This window comes from Aspergillus piperis (assembly GCF_003184755.1).
Source record: "Aspergillus piperis CBS 112811 unplaced genomic scaffold BO85scaffold_4, whole genome shotgun sequence".
Lineage (NCBI taxonomy): Eukaryota > Fungi > Ascomycota > Eurotiomycetes > Eurotiales > Aspergillaceae > Aspergillus > Aspergillus piperis.
Genome location: NW_020291594.1, coordinates 516695 through 543685, shown reverse-complemented (window position 1 = coordinate 543685; position 26991 = coordinate 516695). Strand labels below are relative to the sequence as shown.

Sequence of the window (26991 nt, the reverse complement as noted above, 5' to 3'; positions counted from 1 at the left end):
ACAGTGGAAGTATATTCCTGCCTATGCCAAGTAGCACAGCTATGTGAGCCTTACGTGCATTTCGTCAAGATCAGGTACCCTGCATAGCTGACCGGTAACACAAGGCCGAGTATGGGCTGCATAGTAGAAAGACTCGCTATTATCTACAAAAGATGCAATATATTGGATTCCGAGGTACATGATCGACCTTATTCGAGTATCTAAGTGGGTTTGTAGTGATCCAGTCAAAAGCTATCGTGTTCTACCAAAGTAGTCGGAACCCGTGAGACAATAGATAAGAGCTAGATTCTGGTTGACATAGTGAATCTGGAATTCTCGGGCGCTTGAGAGCGCCTAACAAACGCATGTTTCTGATTGACTTTCTTCAATGATGTCTTTGCAGGTTAAATGAAACCATAAGGTCCACGACAACAGCAAGGTACACAAAACACGTAATTGAAATCTACCAATAGAAGAAGATCATTTACTATCCATCCAACAGTGGTACTACTTGGCAACCTGCTGCTTCATTCCGCGGGCGTTTATCAAGACATCGGATATCATAGGTGGCTGGCTAGCTGCTAACCCTTGCCGCCTATCAAGCATAAAGCATTCCAATCATGTCACGCCCAACCCAAGTAATGATCATCTTCCACTCTCTACCAACCAGCATCCAATGATGTATAAGATTCTGTTCACGGTATCTCACCGCAAGAAGCAAGAGCAAATAATGATCACTAGTGGAAGATTCTCCGGGAGAATAATAAATAGCGACGAGGGAGGGCCATGATAAGAGGTTGCAGCAGCAGTAGCAGCGAGCAGGATTTGACCGGGTGCACAACAGCCTACATAGGGGATCCTTCTTAGTATTTCGCCAAATCATGCATTTCTTCAGCTTCCTCGTTGCAGCTACCTTAGCCTCATTGGCCATCGCACACCCGGGCCCTCATAAAAAAGCCACGAGAGCCGAAATCTCCCGTCGACAGGAACTGTCTTCTCGTTGCGCTCACCATGCCGGCGAATACAACGCAAAGAGATGGAAGAGGAGCTTGAAAAAGCGGCAGAATATTACGACTATCGAGGCCACAACGGAAGCACCTTACTATAAGACGATTCAGAATGAAACCTGCGTGCTCACGCCCGACGTGACTTCCGGACCTTATTGGTGGACAGAGTCTCAGACACTTCGGCAGGATATTAGGGAAGATCAGCCAGGTGTGCCGCTGTCGCTTGATATCGGGGTGATGGATATGGCGACATGTGGACCACTGGAAGGGGTGCTGGTGGACGTTTGGCACTGCAATGCTACGGGCAAATATTCAAGTTTTACTGGGCTGCGAAATGACATCCCCAAATCTGAAACGCTACAAGAGCTTAACCTGACCTGGTTTGAGCCTGGACAGTCGGATATTCATACGGATAATCAGACCTGGTTGCGGGGCATGTGGCCGACGGATAGTAATGGGATGGTGGAGATGAAGACTATTTTCCCAGGTCAGTTGTACAACAATTCTCTGGGAATTTATAGACATGCTGATATGAGGAGTTTGAAACTTGCAGGCTTTTACTTCGGGAGATCAATCCACATTCATATTCAAGTGCATACCGACTGGGTGCTGAGAGATAACGGCACCCTGGCGAGTGGGAATACCGTGAGCACGGGGCAGGTTTTCTTCGATGAAGAACTTGAGCAGGAGATTATGGCGTTGGAGCCGTATTCTTCTGTGACAGGGATTCAGCGACTCGTTAATGGTCTCGATGACACGTTCCACAATGAAAATACCGATGGGTATAATGCGATTGTGTCGGTGGTTCCCATGGATGGGGTCGATGTGAGGAATGGGATGATCGGGTATATTACTGTTGGTGTGGATACAGAAGCTGTTGACCCTGAATTCCCGGTTCGATAAACTTGAGTCAGCTGGAACAGCTCCAGTCTGGATTGATAAAAGTGTGATGGCTATGTTCTTGATGAAATTACCCGATATGATAAAGTTGGATAGAATTATGTGAAACGCCTAGCTTGAATGATAGACAAAGCTCGCCTTTACTTGAGTATGCGAGTCATAAAACCAATCAGTGATCAACGTACTATTGCCATTAGCTCCAGGACAGGGATTGATTTAGCTTCTTCCAGAAGGATCTGTAAAGCTCCACAGTTGGGCCCTCTTGCGCTTCGAACTACATCAAAATGTCATATGGGTTTCTATGTTATTATGTTGATAACTGGGTCAGATATCCATATTTTGTGCCTACGAATGATGAGCCAGCATGCTACTTCCAGTATTGCTATTCTCGGCTGAAGCGAGCCTGTCTCTCAGCAGCAGGAGTGATATTCACTGTGTGAAAACAGTATTCAAGGACTCAAGGAAGAGCCTGTAAGGCTGCATTTGAGGGATCCTTGAACTGTAACTAGAAACATTAGCTGGAAAAAATCCATGAGCCAAGTCAAGCGTCCATCAAGGCATTTAACCGATTGCCCTATACAGCATGTCGATGCATACTATGTTCCTCGTTTGAAGATCCTGTCGCACATGCGTTTGGTTCACATAGATTGCTATCACTCTCGACCAGACTTCCATTTGGCCATACTCACAGCAACAGCATTATACCCGCAATATAACCGTAATTCCGAGTATTGGACGACCTTGCATAACAGGGATAAAAAAGAAGAGATGGTGGATACGACTCCTGTAATGCTCCACCACTGGGTGGATGGATCGAGTCCCGCCCACCGGAGAATTGCCTATCCGGGTAAATAAGTGGGTTGAAGTGTGCTCTTCTGAGTCAACAATCCGAAACGAGGTGGAAGCCGTGACTTTCCGATGAATGATTGGGGAGAATGAAGTAGCTAGAGGAATTATGTCTGGGGGTCTAAGAATAGACCGATCAAATAACCTTGTCTGGATGATTTAACCGAGTAGATGTTGTAGATGCTACCGTATCTACCTCCTGGGCGGGATTGGATCGGAGAATGACTGCGATTGTATCATGTAGAAGCATCATAGCAGAGAGGACTGTATTGTGTATATTGAAGGTGACGATCATCGTCTGATGTGTTTCTTCTCTAACAACCTCTTCAATATTGTTCCATCACTACCAGTTACTCCTGTTGCCCTAAACACCCGGCTTTGCACTTGGGGGAACAGAACCGACGCCCCGATAAGACGGAGATAAGAGCCCCCACCGGTCGGATTCCACAGAAAGCATAAGTTTCGACTTGAGCAACCTATCCATTGCAAGGAAGGCTGCCCAGAAAGTTCTCTAGGCAAGCCACTGTTTCTCCAAAGCTTACCTGTGCACCAAGCTCGTGTTTATAAGCACACTATCCAGGGTAGCAAGTGCGACATCCTGGCTCACGGATGGTGTTTTTGGAATGCGACCGCCGGGCAGTCTGGCCCAATGGGGGAGAATCCCATAAATCATGCCCCAGACCGAACCCCGCGCTTCGAGGGGCCACCGGTTAAATGCCCTTCTTAGCTTCTATCCACTTTCTAACCCATCATCTGTAAGCCCATGATGGACCCGTCGCGTTACTGCTATTTGGCAATGCTCCTATCGGTGGCGAAGGAACCAGCTACTTGCAGCCTCTCACATTGAAGAAAAGATCATCCCTGAGCTTTTTTTTCTCCTTTCTTCCCCTTCCTTCAATGATGGAGGGGTAGACCGCTGTTACAAAGTACTTAAGCCCGGTAGATCCTCTTTCCGCTTGCTTTCCCATCCTGCTCATCCCTTGCGTTCACCTCTTGCGAACTTTTTCCCTCCTCCCCCCTTAATATCTCCCCTTCATTAGATTAGGTCATCATGGCTACCGCAACTGTTCTCGAAAAGGCGAACATTGGCGTGTTCACAAACACCAAGCATGACTTGTGGGTCGCTGACGCGAAACCCACGCTCGAGGAGGTCAAGAACGGCCAAGGATTGCAGCCTGGTGAGGTTACAATCGAGGTTCGCAGCACCGGAATCTGCGGGTATGTCTTCCGTCCCTCTCACGACTGGCTTCGTATTTCCTGGCTAAACATTGGTCATCAACATCCAGGTCCGACGTGCACTTCTGGCATGCAGGCTGCATTGGGCCTATGATCGTCACAGGAGACCACATCCTGGGTCACGAGTCCGCGGGGCAAGTCGTGGCTGTTGCGCCCGATGTCACCTCCCTCAAGCCTGGCGACCGTGTCGCTGTCGAGCCTAACATCATTTGCAACGCTTGTGAACCCTGCCTGACTGGTCGCTACAACGGTTGTGAAAATGTTCAGTTCCTCTCCACCCCTCCCGTCGACGGACTGCTGCGTCGCTATGTCAACCACCCCGCTATTTGGTGCCACAAGATTGGTGATATGAGTTATGAAGATGGTGCGCTCTTGGAACCTCTGAGTGTTTCTCTGGCGGGTATTGAGCGTAGTGGCCTTCGCTTAGGTGACCCATGCCTGGTCACTGGTGCTGGGCCCATTGGTCTCATCACCCTGTTGAGTGCTCGTGCGGCTGGAGCTAGCCCCATCGTTATCACCGACATTGATGAGGGTCGGTTGGAATTCGCCAAGTCGCTGGTCCCTGACGTTCGCACCTACAAGGTGCAGACTGGCCTCTCTGCTGAGCAGAATGCCGAAGGTATCATCAACGTCTTCAACGATGGACAAAGCTCGGGGCCTGGCGCTTTGAGGCCTCGCATTGCGATGGAGTGCACTGGTGTGGAGAGCAGTGTGGCTTCGGCCATCTGGAGTGTCAAGTTCGGCGGCAAGGTCTTCGTCATTGGCGTCGGAAAGAACGAGATGACCGTGCCTTTTATGCGTCTCAGTACTTGGGAGATTGACCTTCAGTACCAGTACCGGTACTGCAACACCTGGCCTCGCGCGATCCGCTTGGTGAGGAACGGTGTTATCGACTTGAAGAAGCTGGTGACGCACCGCTTCCTCTTGGAGGATGCGATCAAGGCCTTCGAGACGGCTGCCAACCCCAAGACAGGTGCCATCAAGGTTCAAATCATGAGCTCCGAAGACGATGTTAAGGCTGCTTCCGCTGGTCAGAAGATCTAAACAGTCGCACACTTGAGAACATACTTCAACTGCACATTTTTGGTGACTGGTCACCTCGGATACCTTTCGCATTCATGACACATATTTTGATGACACTTGATGGATGGTTTATCCCATGTAACGTTTTCCTTTTTCGATGTTGTTAGAGATCCCTGCTGGCTGGAGGCATAGAGATGCACGTAGTATTCTATTCCTTCATGTTCAATTCTCACGGCATCTGCATTTGCCATGTGTTGCAGGTAGAGTAGCTGTCTCATCGCATTGACAGGCGTTCGCACAGAATGAAGCGGGAGAGTAACCCAGAGCTGTAGGTTGACTGAACACTTGGTCTTACATTCATTTGCGCACTCCCCAGGTCCTCAAGCTTCTGCCAGGGTACCCGACATGCTAGATGGGCGAGCTGCCCCTCGAGTGTCACAATAGTACTATGTGCTCAATATCTTATGCCACTGCTACCTCAATTGTAAAGGCTTGCAGCACTTACATTAGCGACCGCCTCTTGACAGGTCAGAGCCACCTATCAGCTACAACTACGTATCAGGCGACCGAATCCGTTGCATCCGATGCTTTGTCTGACTCTTGGTGGGCTTTGGAGTAAGCAGAAATATTCACTTTTGCCCATGGTCTTTGAACGAGATCTGATCCTGATCCTTTGATTGTCTCAGTTTGTTTGTTTGCGGGGCGTCAAGCGGGGCACGTGGTGGGGAGAATGAGGAGAGCCACCATCCCCGTCACTTCCGCGGTTCCATCTCTCATACTACTATTCCCTGCCAATGCTTACCTGCAGAAAATCAGGCCCACCATCCAAAGCATTACCAAGTGATATACCGATCCGACGTGTCCAAAGCCTAGGCTGCTGCACGAGATTCAATGGACGAGAATCGGTGTAAGTGACCCGAAATTATTCAGTCCCTGCATCAGCCCCAAGCCGATAGCGGCGAAGATCCCCGATATTTGACCGAGATGGGACGACCATAGACTCACATTGTCTTCTTTAGGCAATCGTCTCCACGTTGCTCGGCTCTTCTCCCCTATGAATATTGCTTTTTCTCATCGCACTGCTCGGCTCATTCCGCCTCTTTGTCAGTTACATTCCTTGGCCTCGCTGATTGAATCTGCGGGGTCCGGTCATACCGCGCAACGCCACATTATGCACTTCCGCCAACACGCCATGCATTCAATGTCATCAGTCCGTGCCCAAACACATATAAGCCGCTGTGACCTCCCGGTTTGGATACGAACTCAAGGCTTGCTGTAGTCTGGGGTAATCCTAGAGCCAACGTCACAATGTTGGGGCCTTTGCTTTTTCTCTTACCCCTTGTGGGCGCTGCTGTCATTGGTCCCCGGGCAGGCAGTCCGAGTTGCCCCGGATATAAGGCGTCCAATGTGCAAAAGTCTGCTAGGTCTTTGACTGCGGATCTGACTCTAGCTGGTGCGCCCTGTAATAGCTATGGCAAGGACTTGGAGGACCTCAAGTTGCTTGTGGAGTATCAGACCGGTGAGTGTTCTCGTATGAATCAAGGGATCTTGACTGACGGCTTTCTCAGATGAACGGCTACATGTTATGATCTATGATGCCGACGAAGAAGTCTATCAAGTTCCTGAATCGGTCCTTCCGCGCGTGGGCAGTGACAAGGACTCTGAGGACAGTGTTTTGGAATTCGACTATGTGGAAGAACCGTTTTCGTTCACTATCTCCAAGGGAGATGAGGTCCTGTTTGACTCTTCGGCATCCACCCTGGTTTTTCAGTCGCAATATGTCAGGCTTCGCACCTGGCTGCCCGATGACCCGTATGTGTATGGTCTCGGAGAGCACTCTGACCCTATGCGTTTGCCAACGTACAACTACACGCGGACCTTGTGGAACCGCGACGCGTATGGCACCCCGAACAACACCAACTTGTACGGCAGTCATCCTGTGTACTATGATCATCGTGGAAAGTCCGGAACTCATGGAGTCTTCCTGCTGAACTCTAATGGTATGGATATCAAGATCAATCAGACCATAGATGGGAAGCAGTACTTGGAATACAACCTTCTCGGTGGTGTTCTGGACTTTTACTTCTTCTATGGAGAAGATCCTAAGCAAGCGAGCATGGAGTACTCAAAGATTGTCGGTCTCCCGGCAATGCAAAGTTACTGGACTTTCGGTGTACGTTCTCTTCCTAATATTGTGATAGTTCGAATTGTATGCTGACTCTTCAGTTCCACCAATGCCGTTATGGATATCGGGATGTCTATGAACTCGCTGAAGTGGTCTACAACTACAGCCAGGCGAAAATCCCATTGGAGACGATGTGGACCGATATCGATTACATGGACAAGAGGAGGGTATTCACACTTGATCCTCAGAGGTTCCCGCTCGAAAAGATGCGGGAGCTGGTAACCTACCTCCACAATCATGATCAGCATTACATTGTCATGGTCGACCCGGCTGTGAGCGTGAGCAGTGAGTAACTGGATCATACCCACCTATCCTTGCCGCATCCGGCTAACATGTGCTTTTTAGATAACACGGCGTATCTCACCGGTGTGAGAGACAATGTTTTCCTTCACAATCAGAATGGTAGTCTGTATGAGGGTAAGTAAGCACATCTGCCATACCTAGCAGCATAACTAAACTCTACAGGTGCTGTTTGGCCTGGTGTGACGGTCTTCCCGGACTGGTTCAATGAGGATACTCAGGATTACTGGACTGCACAATTCCAGCAGTTCTTTGATCCCAAGTCAGGAGTCGATATCGACGCCCTGTGGATTGACATGAATGAAGCATCCAACTTCTGCCCGTATCCTTGTCTTGACCCAGCGGCCTTTGCAATCTCCGATGACCTCCCACCTGCAGCACCGCCTGTGCGGCCAAGCAGCCCGATTCCACTACCTGGGTTCCCGGCGGACTTCCAGCCTTCATCCAAGCGATCTGTTAAGAGGGCGCAAGGTGATAAAGGGAAGAAGGTCGGGTTGCCCAATCGCAACCTCACTGACCCGCCCTACACAATCCGGAATGCCGCAGGCGTACTCAGTATGAGCACTATCGAGACGGATCTCATTCATGCAGGTGAGGGGTATGCCGAGTATGATACGCACAATCTTTACGGAACAAGTAAGTCTTCGAATATTTGTATGTCTGATCCGCCATTGACAGTTTTAGTGATGAGCTCTGCTTCCCGCACGGCTATGCAGGCTCGCCGTCCCGATGTGAGGCCTTTGGTCATCACTCGCAGTACGTTTGCGGGTGCTGGAGCGCACGTAGGACACTGGTAGGTCTACCATGGTTTTTGCTAGTCCATCGCTAATTTGTACAGGTTGGGCGACAACCTTAGCGACTGGGTTCACTACCGGATCTCCATCGCGCAGATCCTCTCCTTCGCATCGATGTTCCAGATCCCAATGGTTGGAGCTGACGTGTGTGGATTTGGTAGCAACACAACGGAGGAACTGTGTGGCCGATGGGCGTCACTTGGTGCCTTCTATACGTTCTACCGCAATCACAACGAGCTAGGCGATATACCGCAAGAGTTCTACCGCTGGCCCACGGTTGCCGAGTCCGCCCGCAAGGCCATTGACATCCGGTACAGGCTCCTCGATTACATTTACACTGCGCTTCACCGGCAAAGCCAGACCGGCGAGCCATTCTTGCAGCCTCAATTCTACCTGTACCCTGAGGATTCAAACACCTTTGCGAACGACCGACAGTTCTTCTACGGTGACGCCGTTCTGGTCAGCCCTGTCCTGGATGAGGGATCCACCTCAGTCGACGCATACTTCCCGGATGACATTTTCTACGACTGGTACACAGGAGCAGTGGTGCGCGGACACGGAGAAAACATCACGCTCAGCAACATCAACATCACCCACATCCCTTTGCACATTCGCGGTGGAAACATCATCCCTGTCAGGACGTCCAGCGGCATGACGACCACTGAAGTTCGCAAGCAGGGCTTCGAACTGATCATCGCACCCGACTTGGATGACACCGCATCCGGCAGTCTGTATTTGGATGATGGAGACTCGTTGAACCCGTCATCTGTGACGGAGCTCGAGTTCACGTACAGCAACGGGGAGTTGCACGTCCAGGGTACATTTGGACAGAAGGCCGTCCCCAAGGTGGAGAAATGTACCTTGCTGGGGAAGTCAGCGCGGACGTTCAAGGGCTTTGCACTCGATGCTCCTGTGAACTTGAAATTGAAGTAGTCAACACGTTGAATTGGAGTTGTGATGAGAGGGGGTAAAAAGTAGTTAATTAGTGTCTCAGACAGATCGCTTACATCGTGCCCTTACAGCTGAATCAGATGATTGACATCTCACAATAAGCATAAACTGTGTTGCAGCATACATTAGCACGTAGCCACTAGCCAGGGACGGGACAGGACAGGAAAAGCCAGTGGCAGGGGATCAAGGGATAAGGGATAGGGATACTACTACCCACCAAGGCAGTGAACATTCAAGCCGCGCCACCATAAGGATACTGTCCAATCCTCTGCAAAGGAAGAAATAACCGCATAATACATGGGATCAACAAACAAGCCATCACTCAAATCAACAATTACAGTTTCCCATCCACACAACCTCAACCCAATCTGCTACATACATACATACATACCATGTCCAGTGCCAGCCAGCCGCCATGCCTCGAACCCGCAACGCAAGGGATCAAACAAGGACAGGACACGCGTCTTGGTACATACTACGCACATTGCACGTACCTTGCACACATCCACTTATCCCTACTACTACACGAGACAATCCTTATTTCCGGGGTATTCATATCAAATAAATACCCTACCGGATCACCTCACTGACAAGCAGAATTCCGCCATCAATCCATCTTCATCTTTCTCTCTATCATCTTGATTTTTCTAAACCAAGAAGGAATTAATAATTGATAAAATGCATCTCAAATCCATCCTCCTTACACTCGCCGCATCGACGACCCTCGTCGCCGCCGGCAGCGACTACTATTGTCTCATGGCGCAGGACGGCACGGGCATGATCCAGAGCCCGTACTGCTGTGATAGTTTTTCTCCTACGCCGGGAGATTCGATTGCTCAGCAGGGGGAGAATTGTATGTTCAGATGCAGAATACCTTGTGATACAGTGGGTGGGTGGGTGGGTGCTAATGTTTGTTGCAGGCCAGTCGATGGATGGATATGAGTGGGTGGATCAGTGTCCTCAGGGTGGGACTGTTAAGTGTTGTTATACTATTGTAAGTGCTGTCACGATCTTTAAGATGGTTATGGTAGGGGTGATATGCTAATGTTGGTGATGATGAATGTAGGGTCCCGAGTTCATCTGCACGGCAGAAGCAGAGCAGAACACGGATGATGATTGAATCAACTACTACTGTAGATCATTGGAAAAGGAAACTTGAAGGGGGAGGGATATACACTACTGTGCACCATATGACTCATATACAACAAAATGAAATATCCAATTATTGTACACTACCACTACACCTTAATCATCACCTAAAAGAAGATGGAAGTGGTCAAACACTAACCATCCTCACAAACCTCTCCCCCAACTCCTCCGCCGCCAACGGATTCCCCCCAGTCAACAACTCCCTACAAAGAGTCGTCTTGCCCAACTTCTCCCTGCCCCCCTCCACCATCACAGCCCCAGCATCCCTCAACTGACTCTCCACCTTATCAATCTCCCCCCTCAACAACGTCTCCATAACCTTCTCCTCCGCATCACTCCAACACGTAATCTCATACCCCTTATACGCAAACTCCCCATCACCAACCTTCCTCGTACTCAACAACGCCAACGGGCCATGACAAATCGCCGCTGTGGGCTTATTCTCCTGATGAAAATACCGCAATATCCGTCCTAACTCCTCATCCCCACCGAGATCCACCAGCGGCGCATGGCCCCCGGGGATGAACACCGCCGCGAAGGTCTTCAGTTCGTCGTCGGAGATGCTGGCGAAGGGGCGGGGTGATGAGAAGCCGTTTTCGCGTCGCATGCGCGCGATGAGGTCCTGTTCTCGCTGGCGTTCGTAGAAGTTGCCTGCGAAGGTGAGGAGGGATTCGCTGTTTGGGTCGGGTTGCGGGGTGAGGCCTTTCGGTGAGGCGAAGGTTACTTCGTGGCCTGCCGAGAGGAGTTTGGAGAGCGGTTTGGCGAGTTCTGGGAGGAAGAAGCCGGTTGGTTGTTCTTGGGTGCCGCTGGAGGTGTTGTGCAGGGGGAAGGAGGTCGCGTCGCTGAGGATTATGAGGACTTTTTTGGGGGGCATTTTGCTTAGTTTCTTTGGGTGTTTGATGTGGTGTGGTTGGTAATTGGGGTTGATGTGAGGTTTCAGCTGTGGTGGTGGTGATGGTGTTTATAGTTGATGTTGTGATGGTGGTGACATCCCGATGACGTAGGGAGTGGAACAGGTTGTTGGGTTGGTGTGTTTTCTTTGGCTCCGTTGTTCATTATGATTTAATTGATAGTGAAGTAATCTAGATCTGAAATAGAATTAGTATGAGAGGGTAGTAGTTAGGTAGTGTTGAATTGCAAGGTGTATGTCTAGTCAGTGGGATGAATGGTGTGCTTCCGGTTTGTATACCTCGGATGCCGGACTTTCAGGAAAATATGTATAGATCAATAGCGTCTCCATTCAATAGCTACTACCTTAATAATTCTCTTCCCACTTAGTGAATGAAAACTAATAAATGCAACAAACAAAAGAGCATCGTATGAAATTACATCAGCTTATGTCCATTTTACCATGCTCCTATTTTTCTACAATACTACAATCTGAATGAAAATTCCACAACAACAACAATCAGGGAATGAAAGTACTCATTAAGAACGGAAGAAACACCATGCACCCCCTACCAACCAACTACCCCACTTCAAGGGTCCAACTATCCCCTAAGCTTACCGAGTCACGAGAACCACCTACCTACAGCACGCATCTCGTATTCTCCTCTCACACAAGACCCAGTGGCATATACACCTCACACACACAGCATGCATGCTGCAGCAGCCATGCAAGTGCACAGACCCTGCACGAGTCATACAGCACTACCCTAATCAGAGGACGAGTCAGCCGCTACATACATATCCACCTTGTAGTCTAGTCTATAATACCCCAGATACAAACAATCCCTAATTACATGTAGTTCTACTACAACAGTACATCGTATCCATCGCTAATAATTCCCCCTCCAAGAATAGATGATAAGATCCAGACTCATACCCCAAGGCTTCTAGAACCTCCCGAGCGGCCTGCATGTGGATCCCAACCCAGATTCATCCACCTGGAGGGAAATGAGAAAGTTGAACCCTTCTTCCTCTTCTTCTTCTTACTAAGTTCTCGCTTCTTTTATGTAAACTAACTAGGGCTCGGTACTCACTCGCTCGCCTATTATCGGATCTGATAAGAACAGCCAAGAAGTCAAATCGAGATAGAAGGGTAAAAGAGGAAAAAAAATTTTTTTTTTGCACTTTTCCGAGGAAAAGTATAACTCCCCGTCAAACGAACCATACTTGGTAGTTATCACCCTGGGTTAGCTAGCTACGTAGTTCGTACAGGTATGTGTTGGTGTTTGTTGGCGTACATTTCGGATTCTGTCCGAGGCTAATGTACTATCCGTGCAAACCATGAGGATTATTCCTGAACTCCGGGCCTTTTCCTTCCCCGGGTACTTTTTATGGGGGAGGATGTTACGGTTTTCTATCATCCTTCTCCAGTAAGTCTTACAATATGAATTCTATAATCTGGGGATTCTAGTTATTTAAAGGAAAAGGTGTTCCTGACTCGCTTTCCGTGCACTTTGCCGGTCTCCACTGTTGCCGACGTCTCGGCAAATTCTACCGTAAATCCGATTACATGAGGCACTCGAGTTATACTCCTCGGAACCTGGCCGAATTGGACAGCTCACTCGTTTCACGATCTGCAGGGCCGCTTCCTGATGGCTGGAAAATTCTGAATGACATTTCTTGGTATGGTATGCTATGCGATGTCGTAACTCGTAATAGGGGGGCGAATGTAGGCTGGCTGGACGCTATCAAATCAGAAAATGAACTATACCCCCCTCAACATCTCTTCCGCGTTGTCTCGAAACACCCGCTCCGCCAATCCAGGCTCCTTTGCACATATCCGTAGACATGTTTCGGTGAATGGTTCGATGTCCACGCCAGAGAACCGCGTATGTGGCCAGTCGGTGGCGTATATCACACGGTCCGGAGCGGCTTCAAGGAACTCCTGGGCCATCGCTTCCAGGTCTCGATACTCCTCGTCTTTGCTGAGACGGTACGGGGCAGAGATCTTCACGTAGGTCTCTCCGCCTCGCAGAAGCGAAATTAGAGAGGAAAATCCCGGAAGCGTATAGGGGTTAAACGATTCCCCGTTGTGTTCAACTGCGGCCAGATCCGGCCCTCCAAAATGGTCAATACACAGCTTGACTCCGAGCTGTGGGACAACTTTCTCCAGCAGGGGAACCATATCCAACGACACGTAGACTTGAATAGTCCACCCAAAGGGCCGTACTATTTGCGCATGTTGCAGCAGCGTCTCGGTAAGCTCATGCTCGCTGAGCACCTTGCCCACTGATTTGAGATTCACCCGCACGCCGCGTACACCCAGCGAATGCCACTCCTCCAGAGTCTCGGTGTCTATGTTGGTCGGATCAATCACCACGACTCCTCGCCCGCGAGAAGGTCCGAGGGTTTTGAGCGCTTCAAGTAGACAAGAGTTGTCGGTTCCGTAGATGGATGGTTGAACCAGTACAATTTTTTCGATGCCAAGAGTAGATTCGAAACTTATCGCATCGTCAACAGTATGTTCGGGGGGCTGATAGACTGCATTCGCGGAAACTGGAAAGCGCTCTGGTTCCACAACGTGCATATGTGTATCCCACGTCCCTCGGGGAATCCGATACTTCAGTGGGATAGGCTGGAGAGTTGCCGTTCCCTCCTTGCATATTTGTCGCTCCTCCTTCAGATGTGTAGTGCTGAACAGGGCCCTCGGAGATTCAAGCAGGCCAGTCCTGGGCTGGAACGTGGTAAGCATTGTGGGCATAGAGGACGAGAGCATGGTCAAGACGTCATCAAGGGCGAGGTGAAGAGGCTAGGTATCGGTAGGAGTGGTGGCAGGAGGATAGCAGTAGGTGTAGATGTCCAACACAAGTGTGACAAACTCACAAGACAGCTGAGCCGGTGTGTTCCCACATCTACTCTTAAGGAACATTTCTGCAACGATATCATGCTCTCTATTAGGCTAGGTGCAAAGCCAAGGACGACCCGTCTAGTCAAACCGGTGGATAAAGGCATTACGGCAGCTCATCGGCTTCCCGATTGTGTTACCGGACGGATGCCAGTGAACGTGAGGAATGAAACAGTCCCTGACCCACCAGTCACCAGCGAAAGGCGGGATGGTGTCGATGAAGTACTACGAAAACCGGTATGATGAGGTCGGAATGTGGCCGCAAGGGAGCCACTCCACGTGAGCGACATTGGATATGTCCACTTGCTTTTCCTGATCGGCAACCAATGACAACTGGAAACGTTTGACTACTTGAACCGAGCAAGATCGGACGTGTATCTAAGCGAACTGCAGAGCCACGGGGAGCGGAGTTGTTCACAGGCAACGGTAATGGCCCGAGTGGATGCAGGCGGAACGACCCGCCCGATCTGACATGCAGGCGAAGTGTGCACGCATGGTGCTATTGAGAATTAGAATTAGAAGAATTATAGTTGAGTTAGATCTAGATATAGTTGTCACTAGATGAAGTCAGCATCGGGATTGTAGTTAGGATAGTTTAATATCAGAAACGGGAAATAGGTGCATACCAAGAATAAATGGCGTTCTATTCCAGAACGGTGTCTAGTTGATGCATTAGCGTGTGTACCAAAGTAAAAAAGGAGAGGGTGAGAGAGAGAAAAGAGAATTACGGAAGTTGACCGAGAGGCGAGTCACGCCCCTCTGGATCCCGTGCTTCCCATTTCCCCCCCCCCCCCCCCCCTGGCTCCTTCCAGTTTACCCCCTCTCGGCCCTCCTCCTTCCGAGTGGATATTCTCTCCTTTCCGAGTTTTGTTGCTCGCCTCGCTTGTTCTCCGTCCACTCGTCTGGCCTGACTCGTATCGTGTGGCTTGCCTCCTAATCATTCTCCCCCCGGCCCCTTCGGATACGTACCCAACAAGGCAGCAATCGGTTCAAACTGGAGCTTCCCCAGATTCACTCCATAGTGCTTAATACACATCTATTATCTCGTCGGCTAATATCCCCCAAAATAGCTGATTCCAGCTCCATCGCGGTTCCTCCCGCTTCGCCATCATGGGATGGAAGGCGATTGACTGGTCTCGGTGGACCACAAATCCCTATTATGCCTTAGTGATCTTTATTATAGCCTGTGGCAGCATTCCTAAAGGTAACGTCATCTTCACGCTGTGGTGTTTCATACTAGAGATCGCATTCTGACTGGTGGGATGGGACTGCAGGTTACGATGAGGGTGGCTACAGTGCCAGCGTCAAGCTCGAGTCGTTCATGGTCGACTTCAACCTCCTGTCCTCTAACTGGACTAACGATGCCACTGGCCTGGCCAACCGCAAGGCGAACATAACCTCCTTCAATGTGTTGGGTGCTGCATTCGGTGCGCTGTTCTCACTGGACCTGAACGATCGCTTGGGTCGAGTACGGACATGGCAACTGTCTGTTCTGGTCTGGGGATCGGGCCTTTTCATCCAAGTCTTCTCCTCCGGCATCTATGGTCTATTACTGTTTGCTAGAATTTGGAGTGGTTTGGGCGCCGGTGCCTTAACGGTGACTACGCCCTTGTACCTGTCAGAGATCGGTAAATAATCTCGGAGATTAATGTACATGGACTGTAAAAGTGCTAATATCGACGATAGCGCCGGCAAGGACTAGAGGCTTGGTAGTGAGCGTTTATATGGTGGTCTTGCTCACCATCCTCACTGTGGGTAAGCTAACGCTCTCGTTAACCGCTAGTTTCACATGTGGCGTTATCTGACATGTCTCCGACAGGGTTCTTTGTCAACTATGGGGCTGACCTGCATATGGCCCCTACCCGGGAACAATATCGCCTGGTCCAGTCGATTCCACTAATCCCTACGGGCTTGGCTTTCTTTGCCTCCTTCATTGTACCTGAGACACCTCGTTATTTGGTGTCCAAGCAGCGGCCCGAGGAGGCGCGAGCTGTACTAGCTCGGTTCCGTGGGAAAGACATTTCCGATCCCGAGGTTGATGAAGAATTTAGTACAATCGAAGCTCAAGTGCGCGCCAAGGCAGCAGACTTGGCGTCTGTCAGTCACTGGCAAGCTTTCAAGGAGTCCCAGTTAAACCCCAATTATCGGCAGCGGTTCTGGCTCCTCATGACCATGCAAACCATCGCCCAGTGGACCGGAGGAAACGGTATCACTTATTACATCTCTAATATCTTCCAGTATGCTGGCATCACTGGAAACGCCGAATCTCTCATCTCCTCAGGTGCATATGGCATTGTCAAGGTCGTCTTCACACTGGCGTTTACTTGGGTTTTCATTGATCTCCTGGGCCGACGTCGCTGCGCGTTGACCGGACTTAGTCTCCAGCTGGCTGCTCACATCTACATGGGCGCTTACATGGGTCTGCAACCGGGCGCCGCTAAAAACGAGAACGCTTCCAATGCCGCCATTGCATCCGTCTTTATCTACGCCGTTGGCTGGTCCATCGGTCTCTGCACCATCCCGTACCTGTATGGTACAGAAATCTTCCCCACTCGCATACGTAACGTGAGCTACGCTCTCAGCATGACTTTGCATTGGTTCTTCCAATTCGCTGTCGTTCGGGTCACACCCAACATGTTCGTTTCCCTTAACGTCTGGGGTGCGTACCTATTCTGGGCCATCATCTGCTTTCTGGGCATCATTATCCTCGGTATTTGGATGCCCGAGACCAAAGGTGTTCCCATGGAGCGCATGGGCGATCTCTTCGATTGCCCTTGGTACCTTCGCTGGCGTGCGAAGCCGAAGGATGTCGCGTCTTCTTCGGCCTCCACTGCCGGTGAGGGCAGCGTCGATGCCAAGCAAGTGGACAGCAAAAGTGTGCCTCTGTAGACATTCCATGCACATTACATCTCAAGAACATTTTCTATCTTCAATATATACCCGACATTTTTGATACCTCACTTTTACATTACCTATATATTCTTACACTCGTGGAGTTCCCATCTCTGCATTTTTGATGGGGACGATGTTGCATAATTACTTTCGGATGAAAACTGGGGCTGGTTGGTTTGAGACGGATGACATACACAAGATATAAAAGCATGCAGCGTTATTACCCTTCATGCCACTCTAGATAGCTTATTATACACTCATTTGATTGTTCAACTGTTCAATTGTAATTCTACACATTCAAAAACCTCGATAGAATTACATACAGGTGACAAGTACAGATGTTTGATTGATGTATCGAACTACTATAAAGCCAACTCACTTGCAGTGAAGCATCGTTCCCCCGTAGCCTGCAGCTACGTCTTGCTCCTGGTATCAAGTAGGTCTATCCCACCCATAATCAACTGTAGGTGCCATGTTCGTCGTTATAGGCTCCGCATAGGAAAACGCTTCAAACACTTCAGGCGTAATCTCGTATGCACCGGGGTTATCCAGTGTCAGCATGGCATTCGGCATGCCGCCTATCAGATGTGTAGCAGTCACCTGTGGCATGTTGGTTTGCGACAGCTCGAAGTCGGCAACGGGCGTTTGGTAATTGTAGCCTGGTAACATTGATGGTGCGGAGGTCACGCCAGCAGTGTGCATGGAGGTGATAGGGTGGTCGGCTTGGGGTGGTTGCTGCTGTACAGGGGAGACGCGTTGAGAAGTACTCGAGATGCTCGAGGGGGGTGGTGTCTGATGTTGGGAGGGAGAATGGCTATGATGGGTTCGAGGTCGCTGATGAAGTTGTGGTTGAGTCTGGGTTTCAGTTTGTTGTTGATGCTGTTGGGTTTGGGCTGTTGGTAGGACAATATGAATGTCGATTTGAAGCTTTTGTAGCTCCTGGTAGATGAGACTTAGGGCTGTGCTGATCACTGTTGTACTCATTAGCTGCAATTCCTACTTTCAGTCATAGGCAAACATACCAGGACTTGTCCCCTTTACTCGCTCCAATGCATAGATACAGTACTTCAACTTGTCGAGGGTCCCTGGAGCAGCATACTTCAGAGCCTGGATTTCGAGCAAGAAAATGGATGCTGCAGTGTAAACACTGTATGAGAGGGACAGGACGACGTGACTGTCACCAAAAGTACGACGGTATAGATCGAACAGGGTCAGAATCGTAGTTGCGGACGTCATGCATTGGATCAGATGACTTTTGTCGTTAGATTCGCGGTTCGATTTGGAGCAAAGGACGGGACGATGGAGAAGGATGTTGATGGTATGGTAAAGACAGCTACAGCAGCGTTAGAATGGTCGGGGGTGGCGACAAAACAGGCAGGAAAAGGGTACGTACTTCAGGGTCACAATATGACTTGGCGGGGAATATGGAGGAAGGTCCATGGGCAGTAGCTTCAAATAATCGGGAAGCTCCTCCCACCAGTCAGCCAGATTAGCGGCTTGTTCCTGGATGCAGTTATAATATTCTACTTCCGAAACCTGTCGGAGAGGATCATAGATATGGATTAATATTTGGTTAAGGATTTCTGCCAGGCCGCACATCTTCATGAAGCACGAAGTAGAGTGAGCCTGGGTGGGCGGATAGTGAGTGCCATCAGGGAATTCGACGCCATGAGGCGTCCAAAGCTCGACCTCGGCTGTGTCATCCAAAATCATCCGGGGAGGGCTGACCCGGGAGTGTTGCATAGTTGGGGCACGGCCGAAGTACAATGAAATCAGTTTATCCCAGAAATAACAGCTCCAGAAGAGACGGTTTCTGAGCTCGATATCCTCATCGGTCAGGTGAGCGCTATCAGAGTACTTGCGACTGTCGATGTTTATGCCAAGGTCGTCCAGAATCCTGAAAGCCATTCCACTGTATAACCACGCCTGACTTCGGTTGCCTCGCCCGAACTCCTGCGCGCTCAGGAGAAGTAAGGTCTGAATTGTTGGAATGCCGACATAGCCGGCTTTGAGCGAATCATGGAGACCTGATACAGCGCGATGAAAGAACTGCGCTCCGCCTTCGAAAGAGTCCAAGATTGGTCCGATTTTAGGCTCCAGTTTGCACCATCGTACTGAGTGGGAAAGGAGAGCGTTCAACAGGGCGTCGGTGTAATAGGGACCGTTGACTTTCATATCACCTACAAAAAGTTAGAGCATCGCCAGCATCTCTAGCAAAAGGGCAACTAACGAGTGAATGTAGGTCGATAAACGAAGCCAAAGAGCGGTTGTATCCAACACCAATGTGAATCGAGGAGATACTGAAATGGTTCCTGTCACAGCGAGAAAATCAACATTGACCCTTATCCTCTATATCTGATGGTTGGGCCGGAATAGACTTACGGGCATGGTGGCCATCTGCTCAAAGGCCCGTTCCCGCCATGCATTGTTGATAAGCCGCTCTTTCCGTCCCTCCAGTTGCATAGCCAACCGGGACGTCGAGGAAGTTTCGTTCAAGACGCCACTTGGTAGCTGGAATAAGCTGGTCGGGCCGTGGAACGATATTCGACCATCGTGTTCGACCTTGAGACCCTCGAAGTCTCTGGCGAGCTCTTCTTCATTTTCGTCTTCTTCTTTGATGCGGGTTCGGATACCCGGGCTGGCGCTAGACTCGCCGGGCGATGCAGGGGAGGCGCCCTTCCGCGACACGGGTTCCGGGGGTTGTTGGCTTCGGAGCTTGGAAAGAGCATCTTCCAGCTGGGCGACGCGAGCTTCCAGCTGCTTCGTATAAGATAAGGTTGGAGCTCTAGCAAATAAAGAGTCAATAGTGATCGACAATTTTGCCGATAGGGCAATACAAAGCGGGTCGGGCTGGTGGGGGTGGAAAGCAAAAGTCCCAAGAAGCGAGGGTGAACAAAAGGAAAAATAAGCCACACTCACAGACTATAGACGCACACCTCGCCGCGTGTCGCACATCGCGAACATGACGGACTGGCTCCGTTGCATTTCACCTAGCCGGCCCAGTCAGCACTGCCAGCGAAGCGAAGATGATGATTCGACATATTAATCTCGGAAGTCATCCGAGTCAGGAACGTAAGGGGGAAGAAGGAACCCACCTTTCGCTTGCGACAAGCCTCGCAGGAAAAGGCGCTTTTCCGGGGAAGGTTGGACTTTGTAGGCACGTCGGCCATGCCCGACTGCTTGGATTCTACGACCATGGAATTGGACAATCCAGGATGGCCGTGGGGGACGGGACAGACGTCGCAGCAGCCTCCATGGAAGAGAAGGGAGAAAAAATCACGATCACGCGAAAGGGAAAGGAAGAGGGGGAGAGAGGGGGGGCGAGAGGAGAAAGGGTAAGGGACGAGAGGGAGGGTGAGTGGGGGTCAAAGGGAACCAGAAAAGTGAGACGACGATGGCCACCACAAGCTTAGGGGCGCACCTTAATTCCAGCCAAAGACTTGAACCTTTCCCTGGGTCGTGGGGGGGGGGGAGAAGAGCGGCGCGATGATGATCAGATCAGAGGTGGGCCGTTGAGAAAAGCTTAGAACTCGTGTAAAGCCTTATCGATGGATTCTTTTGGCGACAAAACATTCAGAGAGTATGTTGATAGGAGATCACTCCAGTCATCTCGACTGTAATCATTCGCGTCCTCACGGGTCATTGTAACAGTCGACGGGCACTCCGATGGGCCGATCTTGTAGCGGGAGAGGCGGCGCCGGAGCAATTGGGAAAGATTGGAACGCAAACCGGCATGACGATATCTCGGGCGAGTGCGACTGCAACACAGCCAATCAGGAGGCCACACACCGGGGGCTCTAACCCTTTGCGGCCATCGAATTCAGGCAGCGGTAGATGGATCAGGCATGCAATTTAAGCTTAATCAAACAGTCACGTGGCACACATACTCAAGTATACAAAGACCGCGTGAGAGGCCTATCATCTCCTGGCCAACACCAACAGACACCTTGCATGCAAACTGAATGGTTTCTATTATACATGGTTTATATCTACACGTCATTGCTATAGTATTATACAAATTGCTTCTCCAGCTGCACCAGCAGTTCGTGCACATCATCTACGGGAAGGGGAATGGCCCGAGGGTTCTTCAATGCCTTCTCGCCCAATCGTTGGGTCAGGATGTCTTGCAGCTTCTGCACCCCACGCTCCGGCTTGCTCTGTAGCTGACCTGTCACGTCCACCGTGATGCGAGAGGCAGCAACATCCTTGGGACCCAGGATGAAGATGAGGTTGTATTTCATCTGCTTGGCTCGTTGAATCTTCTTGTTCAGCGATTGGCTACTGCTGTCCACATCGATCAAGAATGTGGAGTCAACCGAGGAGATAGGCTGGGGTGCATCGGTCCCCATCTGCCCTGGCTGAAGGGCGCGAAATCCAGAGATCTTCGCAGCCGCTTCGTGAGCCTGTTGTACGACGGCCTCATCTTGGTTCACGGTTAGGACGATACCCTGGCGTGGAGAAAGCCAGAACGGCCAGCGACCAGCGTATTCCTCAATGAGCAGCGCCAAAAACCGCTCCAGAGAGCCGAAGTTTGCCCGATGGATCATGACCGGGGTCGCCTTGCCTGGAGTCTCCGGGTTGTAATCCTCCTCGCCTTCAGCGACCTGGTACTCCAGCCCAAATCGCTGAGGGAGATTCATATCGAGCTGGATGGTGGAAAGTTGGTGGTATTTGCCCGCTTTGTCTTGGAGCTGAATGTCGATCTTGGGGCCGTAGAATGCTCCGTCACCTTCGTTCATGGCCCATTCTTTGCCCGTATTGTCGAGTGCCTCGCGCAATTGGGCTTCGGCACTATTCCATAACTCCAAGCTACCGATAAAGTCCTTCTCTGGCCTTGTGGAAAGGACTAAGCGATACGGCCCCAGTCCGAATGTTGTCATGACCAAGTCTACGAATCCAAGGGCCGATGCGATTTCACCCTTGATCTGCTGTGGCCGACAGAAGATGTGCCCATCATCTTGATGGAAACGGCGCACACGAGTAAGCCCGCTTAACGAGCCCGAAACCTCATTCCGATGAAGCGGGCTGAAATCGGCGTAGCGGATGGGCAGTTCCCGGTAAGAATGCGTCTGCGATTTGAATAGCAGGCAGTGGCCGGGGCAGTTCATCGGCTTCAGGCCGTAGGATTCATCCTCTCCCGCTTCTCCGTCCGTATCTCCAGTGGCTCCCCTACCGCGCACCTCGTACATGTCATCTTTGTAGTTCTGCCAATGGCCGGAGACTTCCCAGAGGGACCGTTTGTAGATCGTCGGGGTCAGGACTTCGCGAAAACCATATTGGAGGTACTGCGTGCGGAGAAAGGTGATGAGTTTGTTGATGATATGGGTGCCATTGGGGAGGAATAAAGGCGATCCGGGACTGTAGACTGAGGTTGTGAAAAGGTCCTGGGAGGTTCCCAGGGCGCGATAATCGGCTGGGGTGGAAGACTGAGTCTGAGGCTGGCCGGGCTGCGGGTCAGAGCACGAACAGAGCCGGGACGACGTCGATGAGAGCCATTGCGCCCTCACTGATGGCCAAGGGGTCAGCCGTCCTCTAACCGGGGGTTTTCGAGAAAGCAAAGGCTGCCGTAACAAGGGCGACAGTCGACGCATAGTGGATTTTAGCGGACAGAGGCAGCGACCAAATGGTGAAACTGGAGGATTTTCCTCGGTCGCCCGTGACTGTCAACGCGAGTTCCCGATTGGGAATCGCGTTCCCGTGATTGTCCCCCACCGACTTCATCGGGTGGCTGGACGTTTGAAAGACCGATCTAGATATACTATCGTCAACTAGTTCAGCTATCTGGCTCTTTTACTTTGGGATCGGCGTCCTGGTTCACCGCCGCTCACTCACCGTTATCGCTATACTAGTTCATCCATTATTCTGTCTTTTCTATGTAAGTACTCTTGCTTCACGTGAACCACACCAGTAACCCAGTCCTGTCGCATTCTCTCTCTATTACGATAGCACGGTGCTACAGTAGAAGAAATCATTGACTGACCTTGCTAGTATCGCTATATATTCGATGTTTCTCACATGCGCATGAGCCATTTGTCACATTATATGGAATCTCATATCATTAACCCTTGCTTCCAACGGCTCGCGTGCGCGTTGTCTGTTCACCAACACCGTGTAGTGACTCAAAAGAGACTAAAGCTCGCATAAAGCGACTATTAGCCGGTCTGTATCTTGTGACCACAGATTTTGATGTCTACCAAAAGTCCTCGCCCCCAGGACAGCTCATTCCTGGGCGAGTCCTGGGTTGTAGCTTCTCATGAGGAGAATGAGCAACAAGATGAACGTCAGCCATCTGAGCCTTCAAGCCCGACGCCTCGACCAGCTAGGAGGAACCGCAACTATGGATCTGAGTCCATGTCTACCTCCACTTCATCAGCCTCGGGACCAGAGCTGATCATGCCGTCAATATACGAAGCGCCTCTATCAGAAGGATCTTGGGTTGCGCCCACTGCTCGTTCCCAGCGCTCTCTCAGACGCAGGCCTCAAAAATCGCCTAAGGATTCGGCGCAAGCAGAAAAACAGCAGTCTCCTCCACCCAAACAAGATGTCACGGCGGCAACGCCAACACAAAGATCTCGCCAACCAAAAGCAACCCAGCCTCGCGCATGGAAATTCTTGGAGTCATTCCTGCGCTTAATGCTCAATTGTGCTCTTATCGCCGCCATTGCTCACATGCTCGTTCTTCCCGAGATAGTCCAGCAATACCAGACGCTTTGTTCCTCGGACAAAATAGCAACTCTATACCCAGCTAGTTGCATCCCACCATATCCCCAGCCACAACTCCCCCGCCACCAACCAGCCCCCCGGGACCCCGTCACTAACTCACAATCGCGGCTCGAGACCCTGCTCAATTCGACCCTTAACGAAACAGACCCTCTCGCTAACACACTAAAACAAAGCGAATCCAAGCTGCGCGACATCCACACCGACCTCAAGCACGCCTACCCAGGCAGCAAACACGAACTAGACCTCGAGTTCACAGGATGTCTTCAAGCCACCCGCATCGCAGCGGGGAAATTCGACTCGCTCCGAGCCGACATCCGCTCAGCGGTAGATAGTCTGATCGCCAGCGGCGACAACATCCAGAACCTGAGTCAGGACGCGCGTCACGCCACCCAAATGGCCCGACGAGAACAATACCTCGACCAGCTCACCACGCGCATGCAGTCCAAAGCCGATTCCCTCTCCAACGACCTCGCCACGCTTGACGACCACCTCGAATCAATCGGGAGCATTGTAGCCCGCGAATCAAAACAATCCAAGCCAAGCTCATCTACTCCTGCGCCCGGGCCTAATAATCCAGGGCCCGAGCCAGGACCAGAATCAGACCAGCCACCTCGTCTGCGCGCCTTTGTTGACTCCCTCTTGGGCGTCAACTTACCTGCCATCCTCCGTCCAATCACCACGGAGTCGGAAAGCGCCCTCTCCAGCCCCGATCCCTCACTAGCTGACATTTTCCGAGAAGCGTCCACCAATCATCGCCCGGTCATCAAGGTCGTCCGAAACCTATCGAATCAGCTCCAGATGCTGCAACAAAGAAGAAATTTTGCTATCTGAGCGCAAACTATTGAAAAGCTAAATAATGTGAATATGAGACATGCATATGAAGGATATATTACTTTTGATTATGATTCGGACTGGCCAAGAACGAGAAAGTTGGGGTAAACATGCAAGTCGGCGTTTAGTTTAATTCTTGGATGCAGTGCGCGGCGCTATTTTCCTTTGTTTTTCTGTTTCTTTTTTGATCACCTGTCTTTGTTACAGTCACACGTGGGTCTCACGTTACACATGGCTTACAGCTACCTGTCAGGAACAGTTATCTAGTCTAGGTACTGTTTACCCCGGGGGGCCGGGGCCAAGAAACCACAGCGTAGCACGGCGCGTACGTAGTATTATTATATGAGTTACATGGAATTGGGGTTGCATTGGATTTAAATTGATATCATTAGGTTTCCGAGCTAAAAATTAAGTCTTTGATTTTGTCCAGCAAAGGAGCGTCCGTCCGGGAAGAGACAACAAAGAAAAACCAAAGAAACGACCCATTTCATAAAATATCGGCAGGTAGAAAAAAAAAAAAAAAAAAAAAAAAAAGGTAAAAAAGATGATTCATTCCGAGATAACAACCGACAGCATTGTAAAAAACAGTAGCAAGACAGCAAATTAACTTTCCGTCTGATAGCCAGTATGGGTAGGTGGGAAGATAAAACCAAATGGTACAACTCCTCCTTCTTTCAGATAATATGTACTTCCAACGGTTCCAAATAAGCTATGCAGTGAAAGCAGGGGAAATGGTGGTTGGGTGGGTGTAAGTTTCCAAACGACCCAGGAAGAGAAGTGAAAAAAGGTTGTTGCATCAGGGATTGGGCGTCGATGATGAAGGGGGGAACAATTTACAAGAGGGCGGCGAGGAGACCAGCGAAGAGAAGGCTGGTGGAGGCGCCGACCTGGGTGGCAGCACCGGTGTAGAGGGGAGAGGCACTGGCGCTGGCGCTGGAGGAAGCAGAGGCGGAGCCCGAGGCAGAGGCGGAGGAACCGCTGCTGGAGGAGCCAGAGCCAATCAGGGCAGAGGAGGAGCCGGCGGCGGCGGCGCTGGAGGCGCTGGTGCTGGAGCCGGAGCCGGAGCCAGTGTTAGAGCTGGTGCTGGAGGTAGAGCCAGTGTTAGAGCTGGTGCTGGAGGTGGAGGTGGAGGCGGAGCTAGAGCTGGTGGTGGAACCAGTGGTAGAGCTGGAGGTGCCGTTGTTGACGACAATGCTGGTGTAGTCGCCAGAGTTGTCGGAGTAGGTGTAAGAGGAGCCGGGGTTGTAGTTGGTGATGGAGACCGACTGGACAGTCATGGTGAAGGGACCGTCGGAGTAGTCAGTCTCACCACCGGCCCACTCGATGGTGCCCTCGGGCTCGGAGGAGTCACCAGCAGCCCAGATACCAAGCTTCAGGCGCATGGGAGTCTGGGGGTAGCGAGTACCGCTCTGAGCATCGCTGTAGGCAAGGGTGCGCACGACAGTGCCGTCGATGCTCCAGGTAGTGGCGGATTCAGTCCACTCAACGGTGTAAGTGTGGAAGGTCTCCTGGGGGGTCGACACAGTTGCCCAAGTAGCACGGTCGTAGGAGGAGGTGTCACCCTTGCCGAAGTAGTTGGTCTCAATCTGAGTGGTGTCACCACCGAGAGCTTCCTGAATATCCCAATTTGGTTAGCCTACTACCCCCATGCATATTGGGTGATAAAGGTGCAGCTGAGCGTGCATGATAGGGTTGGCAGGGGCAACAGGGGCTGTAAAATGATGAATTATGAGACTGGGAGGGATTTGAGAGCTTACCCAGTCGATCTCGTCGAGATCGTCCGACTCAAGGACGATACTGCTGCAGATACCGGTACCGCTGGCAGCCTTCATGACAACCTCAGCCTTGCCGAAGAAGAAGTAGAAGTCGGTCTCAATGGTAGGAGCTTCACCCTTCTCGCTGATGATGAAGTTGGCACCCTCATCGGTAAAGGTGACATTGTTGGCGGTAGCAATCCATCCACCGAATGAGCCAGAGGTGAAGTCAGTGGTGAAGGTGGTGGAGCTCAGGGCCGTATCAGCAGGGCAGGTCTCTGATTGCTCGGTTAGCTTTGGACAGATGTAGGTGTGAACAAGAGCAACGTACTGTTAAGAGGGTCACAGTCCGAATAGGTCTGCGCGGTGGCCAAGGGCAGCAGCGCAGCCAGCGCGGCGGCGGTTTTGGAGAAGTACATGATGTTGTAGTTGTGGGGGTGGTAAATGCCAGAAGCGACAGACTAGAAGGTTCTTCTATGCTAACAACGAAGGTTAGAGCAAGAGACCAAACGAAGGAACAAACTCCTGCTTGTGTGTGTCCGGGGTATGAAATCGAAGAGGCGGGTTAGAGTCGGGGGATGCTCAATGTATTAAATAGTAGTGAAGTAACTAGTAAGTGAATCTAGCA

The 26991-nt window shown here is 50.8% G+C and overlaps 11 protein-coding genes across 11 annotated transcripts; 6 read left to right on the top strand and 5 right to left on the bottom strand.

The window, feature by feature from the left end:
- Nucleotides 1–860: 860 nt before the first annotated feature.
- On the top strand, nucleotides 861–1889 carry BO85DRAFT_508962 (intradiol ring-cleavage dioxygenase; the record flags this gene model as incomplete). Its single annotated transcript, XM_025664486.1, has 1 exon — nucleotides 861–1889. The coding sequence occupies one exon, from the start codon at nucleotides 861–863 to the stop codon at nucleotides 1887–1889; it is 1029 nt and encodes a 342-aa protein (XP_025518159.1).
- Nucleotides 1890–3783: 1894 nt separating this feature from the next.
- On the top strand, nucleotides 3784–5462 carry BO85DRAFT_415378 (NAD(P)-dependent alcohol dehydrogenase; the record flags this gene model as incomplete). Its single annotated transcript, XM_025657686.1, has 2 exons — nucleotides 3784–3950; nucleotides 4019–5462. 2 exons carry the CDS (start codon nucleotides 3784–3786, stop codon nucleotides 5010–5012), a joined length of 1161 nt encoding a protein of 386 aa, XP_025518158.1. The 3' UTR covers nucleotides 5013–5462.
- Nucleotides 5463–5859: 397 nt separating this feature from the next.
- On the top strand, nucleotides 5860–9324 carry agdC (putative alpha-glucosidase). The gene is made up of 8 exons (XM_025657685.1): nucleotides 5860–5898; nucleotides 6011–6510; nucleotides 6560–7164; nucleotides 7218–7461; nucleotides 7522–7593; nucleotides 7642–8112; nucleotides 8161–8269; nucleotides 8315–9324. Exons 2-8 carry the CDS (start codon nucleotides 6300–6302, stop codon nucleotides 9201–9203), a joined length of 2601 nt encoding a protein of 866 aa, XP_025518157.1. The 5' UTR covers nucleotides 5860–5898; nucleotides 6011–6299; the 3' UTR covers nucleotides 9204–9324.
- Nucleotides 9325–9750: 426 nt separating this feature from the next.
- BO85DRAFT_475693 (uncharacterized protein) lies at nucleotides 9751–10341 on the top strand (the record flags this gene model as incomplete). The annotated part of the gene is made up of 3 exons (XM_025662742.1): nucleotides 9751–10074; nucleotides 10142–10215; nucleotides 10288–10341. Exons 1-3 carry the CDS (start codon nucleotides 9900–9902, stop codon nucleotides 10339–10341), a joined length of 303 nt encoding a protein of 100 aa, XP_025518156.1. The 5' UTR covers nucleotides 9751–9899.
- A 118-nt stretch (nucleotides 10342–10459) lies between these two features.
- BO85DRAFT_475692 (type 1 glutamine amidotransferase domain-containing protein) lies at nucleotides 10460–11244 on the bottom strand (the record flags this gene model as incomplete). The annotated part of the gene is made up of 2 exons (XM_025662741.1): nucleotides 10460–10477; nucleotides 10510–11244. The coding sequence occupies 2 exons, from the start codon at nucleotides 11242–11244 to the stop codon at nucleotides 10460–10462; spliced, it is 753 nt and encodes a 250-aa protein (XP_025518155.1).
- A 1779-nt stretch (nucleotides 11245–13023) lies between these two features.
- Nucleotides 13024–14471, bottom strand: BO85DRAFT_466805 (putative TIM barrel metal-dependent hydrolase; the record flags this gene model as incomplete). The annotated part of the gene is made up of 2 exons (XM_025662152.1): nucleotides 14142–14471; nucleotides 13024–13992 (listed from the first exon to the last, which is right to left on the bottom strand). Exons 1-2 carry the CDS (start codon nucleotides 14268–14270, stop codon nucleotides 13024–13026), a joined length of 1098 nt encoding a protein of 365 aa, XP_025518154.1. The 5' UTR covers nucleotides 14271–14471.
- A 556-nt stretch (nucleotides 14472–15027) lies between these two features.
- BO85DRAFT_415364 (putative MFS quinate transporter) lies at nucleotides 15028–17296 on the top strand. The gene is made up of 4 exons (XM_025657684.1): nucleotides 15028–15367; nucleotides 15438–15791; nucleotides 15850–15918; nucleotides 15983–17296. The coding sequence occupies exons 1-4, from the start codon at nucleotides 15274–15276 to the stop codon at nucleotides 17050–17052; spliced, it is 1587 nt and encodes a 528-aa protein (XP_025518153.1). The 5' UTR covers nucleotides 15028–15273; the 3' UTR covers nucleotides 17053–17296.
- Nucleotides 17297–17318: 22 nt separating this feature from the next.
- On the bottom strand, nucleotides 17319–20747 carry BO85DRAFT_391709 (putative C6 transcription factor). Its single transcript, XM_025656821.1, has 7 exons — nucleotides 20151–20747; nucleotides 19975–20045; nucleotides 19438–19840; nucleotides 19286–19367; nucleotides 18449–19235; nucleotides 18078–18388; nucleotides 17319–18026 (listed from the first exon to the last, which is right to left on the bottom strand). Exons 1-7 carry the CDS (start codon nucleotides 20250–20252, stop codon nucleotides 17488–17490), a joined length of 2295 nt encoding a protein of 764 aa, XP_025518152.1. The 5' UTR covers nucleotides 20253–20747; the 3' UTR covers nucleotides 17319–17487.
- Nucleotides 20748–20996: 249 nt separating this feature from the next.
- BO85DRAFT_446776 (threonine--tRNA ligase MST1) lies at nucleotides 20997–22668 on the bottom strand. Its single transcript, XM_025659576.1, has one exon. The coding sequence runs from the start codon at nucleotides 22644–22646 to the stop codon at nucleotides 21066–21068; it is 1581 nt and encodes a 526-aa protein (XP_025518151.1). The 5' UTR covers nucleotides 22647–22668; the 3' UTR covers nucleotides 20997–21065.
- A 115-nt stretch (nucleotides 22669–22783) lies between these two features.
- BO85DRAFT_415357 (uncharacterized protein) lies at nucleotides 22784–25093 on the top strand. Its single transcript, XM_025657683.1, has 2 exons — nucleotides 22784–22930; nucleotides 23044–25093. Exon 2 carries the CDS (start codon nucleotides 23242–23244, stop codon nucleotides 24607–24609), a length of 1368 nt encoding a protein of 455 aa, XP_025518150.1. The 5' UTR covers nucleotides 22784–22930; nucleotides 23044–23241; the 3' UTR covers nucleotides 24610–25093.
- Nucleotides 25094–25442: 349 nt separating this feature from the next.
- Nucleotides 25443–26782, bottom strand: BO85DRAFT_366149 (glycoside hydrolase family 16 protein; the record flags this gene model as incomplete). Its single annotated transcript, XM_025655768.1, has 3 exons — nucleotides 25443–26222; nucleotides 26367–26641; nucleotides 26695–26782. 3 exons carry the CDS (start codon nucleotides 26780–26782, stop codon nucleotides 25443–25445), a joined length of 1143 nt encoding a protein of 380 aa, XP_025518149.1.
- Nucleotides 26783–26991: the final 209 nt, after the last annotated feature.

Bases quoted from the DNA above. Each gene is read 5' to 3' on its own strand.
- agdC (XM_025657685.1), top strand. From the start codon at position 6,300: ATGTTGGGGCCTTTGCTTTTTCTCTTACCCCTTGTGGGCGCTGCTGTC. The intron at 7,165-7,217 runs GTACGTTCTCTT...CTGACTCTTCAG, and splicing joins AAAGTTACTGGACTTTCGGT to TTCCACCAATGCCGTTATGG. The intron at 7,594-7,641 runs GTAAGTAAGCAC...TAAACTCTACAG, and splicing joins GAATGGTAGTCTGTATGAGG to GTGCTGTTTGGCCTGGTGTG.
- BO85DRAFT_415364 (XM_025657684.1), top strand. From the start codon at position 15,274: ATGGGATGGAAGGCGATTGACTGGTCTCGGTGGACCACAAATCCCTAT. The intron at 15,792-15,849 runs GTAAATAATCTC...TATCGACGATAG, and splicing joins CTTGTACCTGTCAGAGATCG to CGCCGGCAAGGACTAGAGGC. The intron at 15,919-15,982 runs GTAAGCTAACGC...TGTCTCCGACAG, and splicing joins GCTCACCATCCTCACTGTGG to GGTTCTTTGTCAACTATGGG.
- BO85DRAFT_391709 (XM_025656821.1), bottom strand. From the start codon at position 20,252: ATGGTCGTAGAATCCAAGCAGTCGGGCATGGCCGACGTGCCTACAAAG. The intron at 19,841-19,974 runs GTGAGTGTGGCT...TTTATTTGCTAG, and splicing joins GAGGTGTGCGTCTATAGTCT to AGCTCCAACCTTATCTTATA. The intron at 18,389-18,448 runs GTACGTACCCTT...ACGCTGCTGTAG, and splicing joins AGTCATATTGTGACCCTGAA to CTGTCTTTACCATACCATCA.
- BO85DRAFT_446776 (XM_025659576.1), bottom strand. From the start codon at position 22,646: ATGCGTCGACTGTCGCCCTTGTTACGGCAGCCTTTGCTTTCTCGAAAA.
- BO85DRAFT_415357 (XM_025657683.1), top strand. From the start codon at position 23,242: ATGTCTACCAAAAGTCCTCGCCCCCAGGACAGCTCATTCCTGGGCGAG.